The sequence below is a fragment of the Coregonus clupeaformis genome, chromosome 36 (genome assembly GCF_020615455.1).
Source record: "Coregonus clupeaformis isolate EN_2021a chromosome 36, ASM2061545v1, whole genome shotgun sequence".
NCBI lineage: Eukaryota > Metazoa > Chordata > Actinopteri > Salmoniformes > Salmonidae > Coregonus > Coregonus clupeaformis.
The window spans coordinates 16,778,084-16,797,852 of NC_059227.1; the positions used below are offsets into that span (position 1 = coordinate 16,778,084).

At 42.0% G+C, this 19,769-nt stretch overlaps 1 protein-coding gene across 1 annotated transcript in view; it reads left to right on the plus strand.

The window, feature by feature from the left end:
- Positions 1 to 14,525, plus strand: part of LOC121552862 (triadin) — a 41,476-nt gene extending 26,951 nt beyond the window's left edge. The window contains exons 8-16 of the mRNA XM_041865945.2: positions 2,916 to 3,002; positions 3,234 to 3,497; positions 11,405 to 11,443; positions 11,580 to 11,645; positions 12,275 to 12,307; positions 13,255 to 13,281; positions 13,746 to 13,790; positions 13,949 to 13,990; positions 14,306 to 14,525. Coding sequence (XP_041721879.2) covers positions 2,916 to 3,002; positions 3,234 to 3,497; positions 11,405 to 11,443; positions 11,580 to 11,645; positions 12,275 to 12,307; positions 13,255 to 13,281; positions 13,746 to 13,790; positions 13,949 to 13,990; positions 14,306 to 14,391 — 689 coding nt within the window. The 3' untranslated portion in view covers positions 14,392 to 14,525. The remainder of the gene's footprint in view (positions 1 to 2,915; positions 3,003 to 3,233; positions 3,498 to 11,404; positions 11,444 to 11,579; positions 11,646 to 12,274; positions 12,308 to 13,254; positions 13,282 to 13,745; positions 13,791 to 13,948; positions 13,991 to 14,305) is intronic.
- The last annotated feature ends 5,244 nt before the right edge of the window (positions 14,526 to 19,769 follow it).

Consider the following 19,769-nt stretch of genomic DNA (forward strand, 5'->3'; position numbering starts at 1 on the left):
GATGGTGAGGCAGATGAAGAAGAGCCTGCTGCAGCGGCTGAAGAAGATGATGATGACGATGAGGAAGAGGCTGTTGCAGATGATGATGAAGAGGAAGAGGCTGCTGCGGAGGATGATGATGAGGAGGAGGAGGAGGAGGAGGAGGAGGAAGAGGCTGCTGCTGATGTTGAGGAAGAGGAGGAAGAGGCTGCTCCAGAGGTGGCTGCTAGTGCTGATGATGACGATGAGGAAGAGGCTGCTTCAGAGGCTGCTGCTGATGGTGATGATGATGATGAGGAAGGGGCTGCTCCAGAGGCTGCTACTGCTGAGGACGAAGAAGATGATGAGGAGGAGGAAGAAGAGGCTGCTGCAGCTAATGAGGTTGCTGAAGAAGAGGGAGATGATGGTGCTGAGGTCACTGCTGAGACTGATGATGATGATGATGATGATGATGACGAAGAGGATGAGGCCCCCATTCTGATTGATGTTGACGACACAGAGATAGATCTTCCTGCTGGAGATGATGATGGAGAGGAGGATGACACCAGAGCTGAAGCTGAAACTGAAGCAATCACAGATGAGGATGCCAGTATTGCTGCTGCTTCCACTGATGATGACGATGATGAAGAGGATGAAACGGATGATGCCAGTGATAAAGCCCTAGAGGATGCTCCTGTTTCTACTGCAAACAACGACGATGATGATGCTAAACCCATTGACCTAGAAGATGACGATGATGACGATGATGGTATCAAGGTCGATCTTACTGATAGTGAGGATATTGATATCTCAGACACATTAGGTGAGGATACAACCGATGACTCTACAGATAGTTTAGAGGACACTGATGATGAAGATGATGACAATGTCAGTGAGGACAGTGGTGCCATCGTTGATGATGATGACAAAACAATGGAGGATTCCGGAGAGACTATTGGTGATGTCGCAGACATTTCTGATGACACAGCAGATTATGATGGTGATGAGGGGAAGGATGCAGCTGAAGTGATCGGCGAAGATGATGAAATCACACCAGAAGCCTTTGATAGTTCTGATCCTGAGGAAGAGTATCTATCCAAGGATGAAGAAGAGGATGATGATGATGACGTCGATGACCTTCTTTTGACAGGTATTGAACCCGAGTAACTTTCATTCCGCTGATGTTTCATCATCATGCATAACCCTCATACCTGTGTAGTACATGGGAAGATAATGACATTCATACATTGTTATCATCTAACTGATCAGAATTAATACTAGCTGTATGTTTCACAGGGTACATTATTGATTTGACCATTAATAATTAATACTGCACTCAAATCTGATATAAAGTATAGATAAGAGATCAAATGAGTCTGAATAGTCTACACTTTTTGCTGATCCATAATAGAACAATCTGTCTTGAAACTAAAGCTTTCTCGGATTCACATTATACAGCATCGCAAAGATACGTTTTTTATCCGTGAGTGATGGTTGGTGATTTACTTAATACAGTATGTATTGTTCCTGGTAACAAGGCCTTAAATCATATTGATATATTTAGCATGAATTATTACCTTAGGACTGCCCATGATATTCTTAATGGAATAAATTATGATATTTTACAAAGATAATAGGCAGTACAGTAAGGAAGGAAGCCCAATGATGGAAGGATGGAAGACATATTAATACAGTGATGCAATAGTACAATTGATTTGCATATTGGTTTTGTCATTGTCAACCAGAGTGGCCCAGGTAGACACAGCAAATACTTCTGTTCCTCAATACAAAATGAAATTACACTTTCCAGTACAAAGAAGATGGTGGTTACGGGGTGATCTGATTTTTTCTCCCTCTGTAGCAGGGCCTGTTTGGATGGAATTTTACCCAATATGGTGCCGATTAGCCGCCTCAACAAACCAGGAAAAATGATAAGACATTATTGTTTTCATGACACACATTGTTTAATGTTCTAGTTTAGAAAAATTACTTGTTTTAGAAAAATTTTGTTCTTATTTCCAGATGATACACTGGTTAGGTTTGACAACGGACCCACCTAGACATTAATATTGATAACATCAGGCAAGGAGGTGTGTGGCAATGCATGTTCTGGGGGTTCTGATAGAGAACCCTGTCTTCATACTGTGTAGATCAGAGGGTAGCATCTGCTGTTGCTCTGTAGGGTTGCCAGCCCAGTACCACTGTAAGGCAGGGGGTACCAGAGGCAGCTTTCATGTGTGAACTTGCCACTCATCAAGCTCCTGTAGCTAGTTACATCCTCCGGGAGGTCGGTCAAGGACTTGTGATTTCTCACAACGAGTTGGCTACAATCCATTTTTTTCCCAACAGCAGTTGAAGTAGTGGTGATGTATGTAGAAGGTGTTGGAGAAACAATAGTATTCCCACTGTTTTTTGAAATAATATTGAAATGCATTTATCGTTCATCATCTTATATCATATTTGTATACCATAATTACTCACCACATGCACAGCTTTCACTAATATGTCCCTATAGCCTTGCTTTAATAGTTTGTAATAGTTTAACAGTTAGTAGTACTACAGCAGCAGTAGATTACTAATGATGCCGGCTTGATTAAAGATACTTAGTTTCTGCCCTCTTTGTAAACCTGTTGAACCTCGAATATGTTATTTAAATACTTTACAGAGTATTTACATGTCCTGTGCGGCTCAGTTAATAGAGCATGGTACTTGCAACGCCAGGGTTGTGGGAAAACATTTATGAAATGTATGCACTCACTACTGTAAGTCGCTCTGAGTAAGAGTGTCTGCTAAGACGTAAAATATTATTGGCTAAACGTAAACATTATCATGCAATGTACCAGTGCTCAAAGGTAAGTCTATTCATATTGAAGCTCTCATGATATTATTGGCAATATGATTTCATAATATGTTGCCAACATTTGATTTTCTGATATAACTAATTGCATGCATTACAGTAACGCCACCTGATGAAGAAACAATAACCCCACTTTCTGAAGAGGCTAAAGAGACTGAAATAGAGGAAAAGACAGAAGAGATCAAAGGTGAACACTACCCATCATGCCATGCTTCTCTCACTCTTAGAGTACAAATGTGTACCAAATGTTGTGTAGCATACTGATGTTAGTACCAAATTAGTCCATTGAACGTCAGCATGACCCTTACAATGGCTGGGTAATATATAACGCAAAGTTAGGTTCTGAATTGATGCATTGAAACCTGGCAAAGCTATTCAGTTGCAGCTATGAGTATGTTCACAAAGATCGTCTCTCCAGAAGCACCAGAAGAGGAGGAGACTGAGGAACCATCTGCTGAACCAGAGCTGACAATAGAGGAAGCTCTGGAAGAGGAGGTACTGGAGGAAGAGACACCAAAGCCCGAACCCCAGGAGGAGGTAGAATCCATCACTGATACCGAGGAGGAGGAGGAGGAGGAGGATGAGCTCGAGGAGGTGGTGGTAGCAGCATTGCCTGAACCCGAGAAGGAGGAAGAGGAGGTAGTTCCTGAGCCCAAGGAGGAGGTAGAACCTGCAGTCGAAGGTAAATAAAAGAGGGGGATGATGCTAGACACAGGCTGAGAAGAGATAGGAAATAGGTCAAAGAAGTGAAAAGTGTCACGTTCCATAGCAATGTTTCTGTCATGTCTTCAATGAATTGCTATACAGATGTTGAACAGTTGACAAAGTATACAGTCTGAGTGTTTGAATAGATGTGAGTGAGGTAAGGAGAGAGAGAGTAGAGTATGAGGAGCAGGGGGGTGGGAGAGGAGAGAAAGGTCTTAGGCCAATTCTTTGATCTCTCTCCGTCTTCTCCATTACACATTTTCCCATCTGTTCCTTTTTATCAATATTAAGTTTATGTCTGGGTGGCTGGCATGTCTGCATGAGGCTGTATCAGACTGTGCCACTCACTACACTCTTTGAAAAAAGTTGCTATCTAGAACCTAAAAGGGTTCTTTGGTTGTCCCCATAGGATAACCCTCTGAAGAACCATTTTTGGTTCCAGGTAGAACCTATTTAGTTCCAGGTAGAACCTTTCCACAGACGGTTTTACATGGAACCCAAAAGGGTTCTACCTGGAACCTAAAAGGGTTATCCTATGGGGACAGCCGAAGAACCCTTCTGGAACCCTTTTCTCTAAGAGTGTACCATAGTGGTGATCAATAACAATAGTCTGGCTTTGGAGTTTATTACTTTACCCTTTCAGCTTTAGTTCAACACTAAAGCTAAAGGTCAACATCATTCTAATAGGCTAATGGAAATATGACAAAAAATGATCCCCTTACAAATACTTGAATCAAACATTTGTCAGAATGATATAAAAGCTATGTATGCATTCCATTGAGGTACCTCAGCTTGAAATTCCATATTATCTGCTCTGGTAGCAATAAGAATGATAATAAGTCTTATATGGTTGAGTTGTGATCAAAGGAATGTTATTGCTGCTTGATGTAAAGGCGAAAGAAACGCACACCTATTTAGGCGAGGTGCTGGCTAACGGAGTAGAACACATGAAAAAGAAAAGGAAAGCCGCACACTCTAGGAGCTCAGATGCAATAATGTAATATCTTAATAACCAACATTTCGACAGACAAACTGTCTTCATCAGGGTATATGATGAATTAGGATATTAAATTATTGCATCTGAGCTCCTAGAGTGTGCGGCTTTCCTTTTCTTTTTCAATTGCTGCTTGATGTGCCATGTTTACACTAAGAGGCTTGGCACATGTTTTTCCCTCCAGTGATATTGTGCTCTATACAGAATGGTCATGGTCACATTTAAACAGAACAGCTGAAGCATCAGGAACTACTACAACATATTTGTTTTCAATTCCGTTTTGACATTCAGGACACTCATCACACAGTCAAGATATCATTCCATCCTCAATGTTTTGGAATTGCCATTCCCATTTCTGTTTACATTTGGAGACATGCTGTGAATGATCTAATCTGCAATGGTAGGGAAATGTGACATGACTGGAGTTGAAATGACTGCCATTGTGGCAGAGTGTGTAGATTCCTATGGGTTTTAAGAGTAAAAAAAAAAGATACCCAGATTACCCCAGATTACTCCAGATTACCCCAGAATACCCCAGAATACCCCAGATTACCCCAGAATACCCCAGAACACCCCAGATTACCCCAGATTACCCCAGAATACCTCAGATTACCCCATCTGGTACACAATGTTACAATTATTTATATTGTAATAGAAAAGTACAGACATTTCATGATTAAATAAAGATAATACCTTTCCTTCTTTCTAATCACATCATCAAATATATTAATTATTTTTCATCACACATTTGTTAAAGCGATAATTCACTAAAATGACAAATACACTATATCCTATGGAGAACTAGCAACATTGCTAAAGCTTAGCTCTGGATGAGTAAACTGACATATTTTTCTGGTCTCTGACACCCAAAGTCAGTAAACTACTTGCTAGTTATCAATATTAATGTGGTATGTTTGTAGTTTTAGTGAAATACTCCTTCATTGGAGGTATAGAGCAAGACAGAAACAGCAATGCCTCTCCAATGTGCCTTAAACATGCTCTAAGGCTCCTGTATGTATTTGTTTTTACCATAATGAGCTTAAGTGATGGCTATTCTTTTGAAAAAGTGGTGAAAAAAATCTAAGTAATTGCAAAAGAAACGAGAGCCTATGTTCTGAATAATCAAGGACTTGGGACTATAAGGTTCTATCAGCAAAATGTATGGTTTTGAGATAATTAGTCTTTTTCAAGTCCCAGATCTTAGAACTGTTTGTGACATCTTCCTATTTCATGACTCAATAAGTACATCACCTTGCATACAATTATTTTTTATTGACAACCCAGCCTTGTGTGATTGGATTGCAGATAGAACCTTATAGTACCAAGTTCAAAAGTGTTTCATCGTAAATGGACTTTTTCACAAATCTGACATATCTCACAGGTGAAGGACCTCCTATAGAGCAACTCTATGTGAATAACTTATTTTTGACGAAAATGTCAGATAGAACCTTACAGTCCCAAGGTCTCGAAATGACAGTGTAGCTCCCACAAGGCTAAGGGCTGTAGTGGGCTCTGAGGTCTAGATGTACACACCATAGAGGCTGGAGAGGAATTCAGAGTGATGATGGCCTTTGATGCAAACACTTGTTGCTTGCTACTAGATGATGATATGATGCCATGACTTTTATTGCCTCCCAAGCTATTTTGGTATTGCCTCCCAAGCTATTTTGAATGATCAAGTCAAGTAGGATGTGTAATTGTCGAATTCTAACATTTGTTAAATATATTTTTAGTTTAGGTACATTTGCATTGTTTATAAGCCAGTATTTGTTGTTGTCAGTAAGGCACAAACACAAGGCCATAACACAGCAAAACCCTATTTCAGCACTTCCCAAACTTGGCTGACATTGAAATGGGGTCACTTGAGAAAATCTATAATCTTATTAAAGAAATTAAAATGTTTTACTTTGCATAGGTACAGTATATCCAAACAAGTCAACGAAGGGTATTTTGCAGTGTTAGAATACACCTGGATATCATTATTATGTGTTGAGGCAGCCTGGGGTAGACTAGAATTTAGTAAATATAATCACACTGCGAGGCAAGAAAACATTTTAATTGGGGTCCCCTGTCATTTTTTTATGTTAATGTTAAGAGACAAAAAAGGTTGGGAACTCCTGCCCTATTTCCTCCATGATGCAGTAGATGGGAGTCTAGGTTCTGAATCCACACAGTGAACTTCCTTACAAGAACGCCTGTAGGCTAGCCTGAGAGAAACCACTCCCATTTTGCTCCTGCTGCTGTCTTAGAAACATGACATCATAACACTGATATGGATTTACTGTCCATTGCCAACATGGGCTTTGTAAAGATGGACTTAGCTTCCATGAATGTATACATTTAGATCATGTAGGTCTGAAATTATTGACACCCTTGACAAAGATGAAAAACATCCCCACAGCATGATGCTGCCACCACCATGCTTCCCCGTAGGGATGGTGCCAGGTTTCCTCCAGACGTGACACTTGGCATTCAGGCCAAAGAGTTCAATCTTGGTTTCATCAGACCAGAGAATCTTCTTTCTCATGGTCTGCGAGTCCTTTAGGTGCCCTTTGGCAAACTCCAAGCGGGCCGTCATGTGCCTTTTACTGAGGAGTGGCTTCCATCCGGCCACTCTACCATAAAGGGGTCTGAATACTTTCCGAATGCACTGTATATTGTATGCAAAAAAGGGGAAGTTAAATTCTGTTATACTAATACAATTGCTCAGAGAAAGAGATTTTGTTTAACAAGTAATACTTTTTTTCTCAAAGAAGTAGGGGTCAAAATTATTGACACCTCTGTTTTCAACAGCTTTCAATACCTCACATCACTAGAATAACAGCACTGAGCCTTTTTCTAAAATGCTTTATGAGTTGGAGAACACATTGGGAGGGATCTTAGACCATTCCTCCATACATAATCTTTCCAGATCCATGATGTCCTTTGTCTGCGCTTATGGACTGACCTCTTCAATTCAAAACACAGGCTTTCAATGGGTTTTAAGTCCGGAGAATGAGATGGCCATTGGAAAATTTTGATTTTGTGGCCAATTAACCATTTCTTTGTGGATTTTGATATGTGCTTGGGGTTATTGTCTTGCTGGAAGATCCACTTGCTGCAACGTTTCAGCCTCTTGGCAGAGGCAATCAGGTTTTTAATATTTTCATAATATTTGTACTATCTAAAGTGATTAGACCTCAGCAATTTATAACTATTTTTACCAGAAAGGTGAGTTCCAGACCTTTCTAAAACTATGCAACCTTACCAGTTATTGTTTATGGCCATCCCATAAAAAATTATTATGTTTGGGTATGTCTATTTAGACGGAAAATACATTTACATTTGAGTCATTTAGCAGATACTCTTATCCAGAGTGACTTACAGTTAGTGAGTGCATACATTTTCATACTGGCCCCCCGTGGGAAACGAACCCACAACCCTGGCATTGCAAGCGCCATGCTCTACCAACCGAGCTACAGGGGACTATTTAACAAGGGCCCCAGGACCAGCGGAAGCAAAATAGCCCCATAACATCAAAGATCCACCACCATATTTTACAGTAGGTATGGGGTTATTTTCTGCTCATGCATTCTCATTTAGATATCTATTTTCATGTCATCCAACAAATGTAAACGCCTGGAGTTTGCTAAACGGCACTGGCACTTGGAACCGGTGTTTTGATCAAATGAGATGACAATAGATCTCTTTGGCCACACACAACAGTGGTGGGTTTGGCGTCGAAATGAGAATGCATAAGCAGAAAATAACCTCATATCTACTGTTAAATATGGTGGTGGATCTTTGGTGTTATCGGGCTATTTTGCTTCCTCTGGTCCTGGGGCCCTTGTTAAGGTCAACGGAATCATGCATTTTATGTATATTTTTGCCAAAAACCTTGTTGCCTGGTTGCCAAAATCCACAAATAAATTGTTAATTGGCCACAAAATCAACATTTTGCAATGGCCATCTCAGTCTCCGGACTGAAAACCTGTGGTTTGAATTGAAGAGGGCAGTCCATAAGCGCATACAAAGGATATCAAGGATCTGGAAGGATTCTGTATGGAGGAATGGTCTAAGATCCGTACCAATGTGTTCTCAAACATTTTAGAAAAAGGCTCAGTGCCATTATCCTCACAAGGTGATGTATTGAAAAGACAGGTGCCTATAATTTCGACCCCTAACTTTTTGAGAGAAAAAAAGTATTACTTATTAAACAAAATAATTTTCTCTGAGCAATTGTATTATTATAAAATAATATAATTTCTCATTGTTTTTGCATAAAATATGTTAATCATTTCAGACCCCTCTGTATATCGATAACTCCCATAGGCAATACTCTTCAATACTCTTCTACACTAAGTGCAGCTGCCCACTTACAGTGTATTGTAGGAGTTATTCATTCTCTTCAGAATCTGAGGACACTAGACCTTGCCATGGCAAAAAGTAATGTGTTAAAGTCTGTGGAGCAGATTTTTCTTCTGTCTCTTGAAGCGGTTTGACCTTAAGCCTCGGAACAGGATTTGTTGACAACTGTTTCTTTTTGTCATGTCTTGCAAAATCTTTGACTCTCCTCAAGCTGAAAAGTGTCCAACAACTGAGCATCTATTGTAGATGTTTTATTGTGTTTGTTTCTGGTTGAGAAAGAAGGACACTGTTCAGACTACAGTATGAGTAATAACATATACTTTAATATGATAGAATGGGAAACTACACTATATATTTATATATCTGTTCACTCTATATTTTTATATTTACTAATGGATCAGTGATATACTCCAGAAAGGATCCAGAAAGGAAGCTGATCGTGACATCATGATCTTCTAGTTTTATTGTCCTTGTTTTGTCCTACAGCCCTAAACCATGCATTACATGTTGATGATGGGGACATACAGTGTCTTGCAAAAGTATTCATCCACCTTGGCGTTTTTCCTATTTTGTTGCATTACAACCTGTAATTTAAATTGATTTTTATTTGGATTTCATGTAATGGACATACACAAAATAGTCCAAATTGGTGAAGTGAAATGAAAAAAATAACTTATTTCAAAAAATTCTAAAAAATAAATAACGGAAAAGTGGTGCGTGCATATGTATTCACCCCCTTTGCTATGAAGCTCCTAAATAAGATCTGGTGCAACCAATTACCTTCAGAAGTCACATAATTAGTTAAATAAAGTCCACCTGTGTGCAATCTAAGTGTCACATGATCTGTCACATGATCTCAGTATATATACACCTGTTCTGAAAGGCCCCAGAGTCTGCAACACCACTAAGCAAGGGGCACTAAATAAAGGGAAATTCTTGAGGTAAACCTGTTTCAGTCTTCCAGAGATCTGAGACTGGGACAGAGGTTCACCTTCCAGCAGGACAATGACCCTAAGCATACTGCTAAAGCAACACTTGAGTGGTTTAAGGGGAAACATTTAAATGTCTTGAAATGGCCTAGTCAAAGCCCAGACCTCAATCCAATTGAGAATCTGTGGTATGACTTAAAGATTGCTGTACACCAGCGGAACCAGCGGAACCCATCCAACTTGCGGAACCCATCCAACCAGCAGAACCCATCCAACTTGAAGGAGCTGGAGCATGGGCAAAAATCCCAGTGGCTAGATGTGCCAGGCATATAGAGACATACCCCAAGAGACTTGCAGCTGTAATTGCTGCAAAAGGTGGCTCTACAAAGTATAGACTTTGGGGGGGGGGTGAATAGTTATGCACACTCAAGTTTTCAGTTTTTTTTTTTGCATCTCCAAAGTGGTAGGCATGTTGTGTAAATCAAATGATACAAACCCCCCAAAAATAAATTTTAATTCCAGGTTGTATGGCAACAAAATAGGAAAAATGCCAAGGGGGTGAATACTTTCGCAAGCCACTGTATGCCGTTTTTTCTCCAGCATTCGTGTTCAAACTGCAAAAGGAACATAAGACTGAAACAATCAAACCTCCATCTTTTGAAATATGTTTATCTTCGCATCCCTGCTGATTTCAATCAGGATAAAGAGAAATGTTTAGTTTTATCAGCTTATACAACACTCAAAAATAAATCACAGAGGAAAAAAAAGAAGATAAAGGAATCATTTTTTAATAACACAGATCATGTACTTGACCGCAGGGCAGAATAGAATCAAGGAAGGAATTAGCATTTTTGGCTAAAAGCTTTCAAATGAGATCAGTCTCAACGTCCCCGAAAGCATCTGAGAAGCAGCTCCAAATTTGATTTCTGCAGCATGATCTTTTGATTTACACAAATTGGAAGTATTATGGTATTTTTATATTATATTTCCCCACTGATTATGCCCTCAAGCGCTGTGGCAACCACCCTTCTTTTTCTGTTATTTGCAACTTTGTCATTGGATGCTAGATTCAGCTGCATAGGTTTATTGTGAAGATCCCATCTCTCCAGTGAAAGGTTACCGTTTAATCATAATGTGTCACATTAATTCTGACAAATTCAAGCAATCCAGATTTCTAATAAAGCTGTCATATTTGCAACCTGTAACTTACACTTGCCACTTTTCAAATTAATTCCAGTCGTAACCTTTTGTTTTATGAATGCATAATGTTAACGCTACAAGAGCTCTGACTTTTAATGAAGGAAACATGCGTATTGATAGTTCAGAAAATTACCTTTTTGGTTGAATGTTGATTTTCTGAGGAGAAAAATTACCCTCTTGGTTGAAGAATGAATTATATTATTTGTTTGTTTTTCACCTAACTTTTCTTCTTCCTTGTTATTGAAGCATATCACTACAGGTCTTTTAGGAGGATATATTTGTATGACGTCAAAGGAAAAGAGCTCCATCTTACATTTATGTTGATTGATTATTTAGAAGAGGGTTTATTATACCAAACCATTTTGCTGTTTACTTATTTATTGGTATTGATCAGTGAATCAATTTCTTTTTCAGAAGTAAAGGTCCAGCAAGCTGCTCCTGCTGCAGAACAAGGTATATCAGCAGCCTGGTCGGTAAATGATCTGATTCTGAATATCAGTGAAAAAGAAAAACTAATAAATAGAGAGATGTAAATACAAAGATCAATTCCACTAAATGTAGTCTTAAAGCTATGCATTCCATTTTACAGTAGTGTGCCCTTGTATGCATTCATCAAAACCAAAAGAGCCTGAAAGTGAGCCAACTGAGGAAAAAGGTACTGATAGACCGCTAATAGATCAATATCATGCATGGTTGTGGAGAAGTGAGAGATGTTCATTACTAACCCCATTTATATCTTTATCATACTTTTGGCTGACCTTATTTCTGAGAGTAGGGCTCTGTTCCCCTATGGGCCAAATGTATAGGACAACTAGTGGAGTGATTATTTCTGCTTAATATAGCCTTGAATGTAGAACTGGCTGTAGAGAGATGCTTTACATATAACAACAAGTGTCCTCTGACTTTGAGAGGAGGCCTATGTGTAGTAGACATAACATCTGTTTCTGTTTCTGACTTACGGGGTGATTGGCAACACTTAAAACATCGGTTTAATGATATCAGTGTTGTAAGTTCCATTTATGGCTTAAATGTTGTTGTAGACATACTAACTATCAAGTAACGCAAAGTCCATTGCTACAACTTGACCCATATGTGCTGCAGGGTTGCAGTGTTTTTACCAAACATAGGTTAATAAAAGTTCAGTAATGAGAATACCCAGTAATTCAAATTTTACTTATGGTTTGCGTTTCTTTGGTTTTGCTTCTCAAAGTCGCCATCTAGTGGAAAGGTTTAGATAAGCCATGCGTTTCACTAATTGCTGGTATATATCTGTGTCATATGTAGCTAAACATGTCAAGAGGAAAGTACCCAAGCAAGGTATGTTAGAGTCACTTTATCCTTCATGTGGTTAGGAATAGCAGCACAGTAGTGCATCTCTTCATGCTCCCCAAGGAGGGTGTTGGTTGCTGTTGAAGTAAGAGCTTAAATAGAAGTAGAGGAATGAAAATCCCTTAACAGGCCCTGAACAGCACTAAGGCACTCTTAATGTGTAACTGTGCCATATAGACAGTACTATAAACTGTGATAATCCATGTATACCGTACATGTGCTTTGCCAGTGTATGTTTATAGAAGCAGCTCTTCTATGAACATACAAATCTTAATTGCGATTTTTTAGTAAATGTTCAGTTGAAGTTTTCAGATAAGCTGTGTTTTTGTCTATTAACATGTTTGTAACTGGAAGCATGTTGAGACCTTAGAGAGCATGGCCGTACTGAACCTTGCTTCAATAGGCACAATACTGGCACCTGCTGTTTGAAAAGGGGGAAAATCTACATTGGTAATAGATATAGAGCCCTCAAACGCAACTCTGTACCTCGAAGCCAGTTCCACTGCATTCATTGTTCCTCTCTAATCTGGGACTGATTTAGACCTGGGACACCAGGTAGGTGCAATTAATTATCAGGTATAACAGAAAACCATCAGGTTTTTGTACCCTATATCTATACATCTCTATACAATGTGTCAATGTGTTTTCTATTTGATAGCGCTATGCTAGATATACACATGATATGAGAATTGCATGATACAGTATGCACTCTGAGTTGTTGACTTTGTAGGGTCTCAAGTGTCATGATTGTTTGTCTGAAACTACCTTTTTCAGAGCATGCTGTAAGAGAAAAGGTTTAGGTAATCAAAATGAACACTGGTCTGTAACAAATTAATATTAGATGAGTCTGAGGTTATTTTAAAATGTACTAATGATATACATGTTCAAACTCAACTTTATTACTTGTTTGACTATAACCATTTCCTCACCCACAGCTAAAAAGGCCACTCCTGACAGAAAGAGTATGTGTTGTGAAGCTGATATTTCATGTTGCTTTGAAAGTAGCTTAGAGACTAGAGAGAATTGATTAACCAATTCAATCTGAGTGCAAAGCTGTTCATCTTTAAAGTGGCAGAGGATCTTTAATTCCCTTCCAGTTTGATCAGGTATCTTTTTAAAGTTAAAGATGAAACAGAGATTGAATTGTAGATTCTTGATGGTTTATCTGCTTCACCGCTTTGCTACATTTATCAGAAGTAGTTAGCTGTACAATATAATCATGCCAATTATAATCTTAGCTATTAAAATGTTCACACATTTTACATTTTCAGTCATTTGTAGGTAATATGGTTTTATTTTAAAACAGCTATACATTGCTGAACGTGTTCTCGAAAAGTTTGCCATCCAGCTTTGGCATACAGCTACAGCACTAAGCAAGAATGTGTATACAATGTTCTCGTGTCATGTATTCTGTGTTCATTTTCAGAAGCAGAGCCCCCTAAAAAGGAACGAGTAGTGAGAAGTAAGAGAGGTACTGTTGGAGAACTATGTATTTTCTGTACATTTACTGTGTATTTCAATGTTGATGATACGTAATATTAGGTAATGCAGAAACATGCTGAAGGTAATAGTTGCTCTATTTATGAGAAGAACATCAATTAAATTTTTTCCCCCTTTTCTATCATGAAGAACGGGACATGTGCAAGCCAGTTGAGAACACAAAAAGGAGAGGTAGGACTAATCTTCATTTGCAGCTCATTATCACATCTCTGAAAGACAAATGTTTCATCTTGAGGAGATGGTTGCAATTTTGAAATATTTCTATAAGATGAATGGCAAGTACAGTGAACTTATGCAATAGCCTACTACGTTGTTTGTATTTGAAATGAAGAACAGTTTTACACAGAAGTGAAATGCTGCTTGCAAGTTATTTGAATAAAACAAAACGCAACAATTAATAAATTAAAAATATTCTGATTGCTTTGCCCCTTTGAATGTGTGGTTGAACATCTCTCTGTAACTCCTCTAAAAATGTAATTGAACCAGAGGCTGCAAGGAAATTGGATTTAGAAGAGGCGATCAGGAAGAGAGGTACAGTATCCTTAAATACAGTACTGGCCCAAGATGAATGACTTAGCCGTATATATGTATAAAGGATATATAAAATATAGTTTCAATTATTCTTCAATGCCCCTGAGCAGTACAGTGCAGAACAGTACAGACTTCTGTATAGTTTGATGGATAAAGAACAAATACAGTGCATTCGGAAAGTATTCAGACCCCTTGATGTTTTCCACATTTTGTTACGTTACAGCCTTATTCTAAAGTGGATTAAATTAAAATTGTTCCTCATCAATCTACACACAGTACCCCATAATGACAAAGCGAAAACAGGTTTTTAGAGATGTACTTACGTAAGTATTCAGACACTTTGCTATGAGACTCGAAATTGAGCTCAGGTGCATCCTGTTTCCATTGATCATCATTGAGATGTTTCTACAACTTGATTGGAGTCCACCTGTGGTACATTTAATTGATTGGACATGATTTGGAAAGGCACACACCTGTCTATATAAGGCACTGCATCTCAATGTTAGAGGCGTCACAACAGACCCTTGTTTGGTTCCAGGCTGTATCACATTCCGGCCGTGATTGGGAGTCCCATAGGGCGGCGCACAATTGGCCCAGCGTCGTCCGGGTTTGGCCGGGGTAGGCCGTCATTGTAGACAAGAACTTGTTCTTAAATGACTTGCCTAGTTAAATAAAGGTTAAATAAATAAATAAAATATAGGTCCCACAGTTGACAATGCATGTCAGAGCAAAACCAAGCCATGAGGTTGAAGGAATTGTCCATAGAGCTCCGAGACAGGATTGTGTCGAGGCACAGATCTGGGGAAGGGTACCAAAAAATTTCTGCAGCATTGAAGGTCCCCAAGAACACAGTGGCCTCCATCATTCTTAAATAGAAGAAGTTTGGAATCACCAAGACTCGTCCTAGAGCTGGCCGCCCGGCCAAACTGAGCAATCGGAGGAGAATGGCATTGGTCAGGGAGGTGACCAAGAACCCAATTATCACTCTGACAGAGCTCCAGAGTTCCTCTCTGGAGATGGGAGAACCTTCCAGGAGGACAACCATCTCTGTAGCACTCCACCAATCAGGCCTTTATGGTAGAGTGGCCAGACGGAAGCCACTCCTCAGTAAAAGGCACATGACGGCCCGCTTGGAGTTTGCCAAAAGGCACCTAAAGGATTCTCAGACCATGAGAAACAATATTCTTGTCACGCCCTGGCTCTGGGGACTCTAATATGTTGAGCCAGGGTGTGTATAGTCTATGTGTGTTCTAGGTTTCACTTTCTGGTTTTGTAGATCTATGTTGGCCAGGGTGGCTCCCAATCAGAGACGGCTGTAGCTCGTTGTCTCTGATTGGGAGTCATACTTAGGTAGCCGTTTGGCACTCATTCATTGTGGTTTCTTATTCGTATTTGGTTTGTGTATGACCATTGACTGTCACGTCATCGTTTTGTTGTTTTGATCGTGTGATCATTAATATAATAAATATGTTCTCATTCAACGCTGCGCCTTGGTCCTCCTCTCTCACCGACGATCGTGACAGAAGAAACCACCAATATTTGACCAAGCAGCGTGTCCAGGAGCCATCGCCAGGGAGATCTCTAGCAGGTCTCCTTCGCCTCCTCGACTGGGTCAATCCGAGTGAGGAAGAGAAGGGCTTGACATTGTGGCAGAAGGGCGAAAGGCTGGCGAGGGACATGGAGACCTGGTCCACGGGTAGGAGAGACGCCCAGAAATTTTTTAGGGGGGGGCTAACGCCGTGGACGACGGGCCAGCAGGAGACCGCGGCAGAGCGGCCCAGCGGATTGGCAGAGGAGGCCGCCAGGTTACGGGGGCCACTGGTCGAAGAGGGGGTGGAAGGTGTAGAGGCACGGCGAGAGGTACTGGGGTGTGTTACCAGTCCGGTCCGGCCCATTCCAGATCCCTGCGTAGGACCAGTGGTGTGTGTCCCCAGTACGGTCCGGCCTGTTCCTGCTCCCCGCACCAAGTCAGTGGTGCGCTCGTCAGCCCGGCTCGGCCCGTTCCTGCTCCCCGCACCAAGTCAGTGGTGCGCTCGTCAGCCCGGCTCGGCCCGTTCCTGCTCCCCGCCCCAAGTCAGTGGTGCGCTCGTCAGCCCGGCTCGGCCCGTTCCTGCTCCCCGCACCAAGTCAGTGGTGCGCTCCGTCAGCCCGGCTCGGCCCGTTCCTGCTCCCCGCACCAAGTCAGTGGTGCGCTTCGACAGCCCGGCTCGGCCCGCTCCTGCTCCCCACACCAAGCCAGTGGTGTGCGTCGTCAGTCCGGCACGGCCCGTGCCTGTTCCACCGGTGGCTGGTCCGGCACCGGTCAGATGCTTCACGCCGGAGCTAGAGCAATCCGCTCCACCAGTGTGCAGTCCAGCTCCGGCCAGCGGGGCCAGACCGGACCAGGGGTACTTTGGGGGGTTGGAGAGGGAGCGGGGATCAGGCCCGGAGCCGGATCCGCCGCCTAAGCGGAGTGCCCACCCGGTCCCTCCCCTGTGGTGTTTGGTGGGCGCGGTCGGAGTTCGCGCCTTTAGGGGGGGGTACTGTCACGCCCTGGCTCTGGGGACTCTAATATGTTGAGCCAGGGTGTGTATAGTCTATGTGTGTTCTAGGTTTCACTTTCTGGTTTTGTAGATCTATGTTGGCCAGGGTGGCTCCCAATCAGAGACGGCTGTAGCTCGTTGTCTCTGATTGGGAGTCATACTTAGGTAGCCGTTTGGCACTCATTCATTGTGGTTTCTTGTTCGTATTTGGTTTGTGTATGACCATTGACTGTCACGTCATCGTTTTGTTGTTTTGATCGTGTGATCATTAATATAATAAATATGTTCTCATTCAACGCTGCGCCTTGGTCCTCCTCTCTCACCGACGATCGTGACAATTCTCTGATCTGATGAAACCAAGATGGAACTCTTTGGCCTGAATGCCAAGCGTCACGTCTGGAGGAAACCAGGCACCATCCCTACGGTGAAGCATGGTGGTGGAAGCATTATGCTGTGGGGATGTTTTTGAGTGGCAGGGACTGGGAGACTAGTCAGGATCGAGGGAAATATGAACGGAGCAAAGTACAGAGAGATCCTTGATGAAAACCTGCTCCTGAGCGCTCAGGACCTCAGACTGGGGCGAAGGTTCACCTTCCAACAGGACAATGACCCTAAGCACACAGCCAAGACAACACAGGAGTGGCTTCGGGAAGTCTCTGAATGTCCTTGAGTTGCCCAGCCAGAGCCCGGACTTGAACCTGATCGAATATCTCTGGTGTGACAAGATGGCGCCGACAGACATGGCAGCTCTAAGCAACTTTGCAGTAGTTTTTTTTAGTTTGTGTTATTTCTGAAATGTTTTGCCGAGAACGTTTTTTGTGTTATTACATACAGCAATATCAGAGCGGCGGTAACCAGTATTACGACCAGAAATACGACTTTCCCGAATTGGATCCTTTGTTCCTAGTTCCAATTTAACTTATCCCAGAGGCTGCTCCAAGACACCGCAGGTGGAGAAGAGGTATTCAGAGTGGACTTCTAGTCTGACTCAGGAGGCGTGCATACCATCCACCGCTTTCGAGTATATTACTCGCTAATGTTCAGTCTCTGGACAATAATGTAGAAGAGCTCAGGGTGAGGATCTCCTTCCAGAGAGACATCAGGGACTGTAACATACTCTGTTTCACGGAATCATGGCTCTCTCCGGATATACTGTCCCCGTCCATACAGCCAGCTGGGTTCTCAGTACATCCCGCAGACAGGAATAAAGAACTCTCCGTGAAGAAGAAAGGCAGTGGTGTATGTTTCATGATTAGCTACTCATGGTGTGATTGTGATAACGTACAGAAACTCAAGTCCTTTTGTTCACCCGACCTAGAATACCTCACAATCAAATGCCGACAGTATTACCTCCCAAGAGAATTCTCTTCGGTTATAGTCAAAGCCGTGTATATTCCCCCTCAAGCCGATACCACGACGGCCCTCAAGGAGCTACACTGGACTTTGTGCAAACTGGAAACCACATATCCTGAGGCCTCATTTATTGTAGCTGGGGATTTTAACAAAGCAAATTTGAGGAAAACGCTACCGAAGTTCTATCAACACATTCACTGTAGTACTCGCGCTGCTAAAACACTCGATCACTGCTACTCCCCCTTCCAGGATGCATACAAGGCCCTCCTCCGCCCTCCCTTCAGCAAATCAGATCAAGACTCCATTTTGCTCCTCCCTTCCTATAGGCAGAAACTCAAACAGGAAATAACCATGCTAAGGTCTATTCAACACTGGTCTGACCAATCGGAATCCATGCTTCAAGATTGTTTTTGATCACGCGGACTGGGATATGTTCCGGGTAGCCTCTGAGAATAACATTGACGTATACATGGACACGGTGACTGAGTTAATCAGGAAGTGTATAGGCAATGTTGTTCCCACTGTGACTATTAAAACCTACCCAAACCAGAAATTGTGGATATAAGGCAGCATTAGCGCAAAACTGAAACGCTAACCACCGCATTTAACCATGGCAAGGTGCCTGGGAATATGGTTGAATACAAACAGTGTAGTTATTCCCTCCGTAAGGCAATCAAACAGGAAAAACGTCAGTACAGAGACAAAGTGGAGTCGCAATTCAACGGCTCAGACACGAGACGTATGTGGCAGGGTCTACAGACAATCACGGATTACAAAGGGAAAACCAGCCATGTCGCGGACACTGACGTCTTGCTCCTGGACAAGCTAAACACCTTCTTCACCCACTTTGAGGATAACACAGGGCCACTGACGCAGCCCGCTCCCAAGGACTGTGGGCTCTCGTTCTCCGTGGCCGACGTGAGTAAGACATTTAAGCGTGTTAACCCTCGCAAGGCTGCGGCCAAGACGGCATCCCTAGCCGCGTCCTCAGAGCATGCGCAGACCAGCTGGCCGGAGCGTTTACGGACATATTCAATCTCTCCCTATCCCAGGGAGCTGTCCCCACTTGCTTCAAGATGTCCATCATTGTTCCTGTACCCAAGAAAGCAAAGGTAACTGAACTCAATGACTATCGCCCCGTAGCACTCACTTCTGTCATCATGTGCTTTGAGAGGCTAGTTAAGGGTCATATCACCTCTATCTTACCTGACAACCTAGACCCACTTCAATTTGCATACCGCCCCAATAGATCCACAGACGATGCAATCACCATCGCACTGCACACTGCCCTATCCCATTAGGACAAGAGGAATACCAATGTAAGATGCTGTTCATTGACTATAGCTCAGCCTTCAACACCATAGTACCCTCCAAACTCATCATTAAGCTTGTGGTCTGAACCCCGCCCTGTGCAACTGGGTCCTGGACTTCCTGAAGGGCCGCCCCCAGGTGGTGAAGGTAAGAAACAAAACCTCCACTTCGCTGATCCTCAATATAGGGGCCCCACAAGGGTGCGTGCTCAGCCCCCTCCTGTACTACCTGTT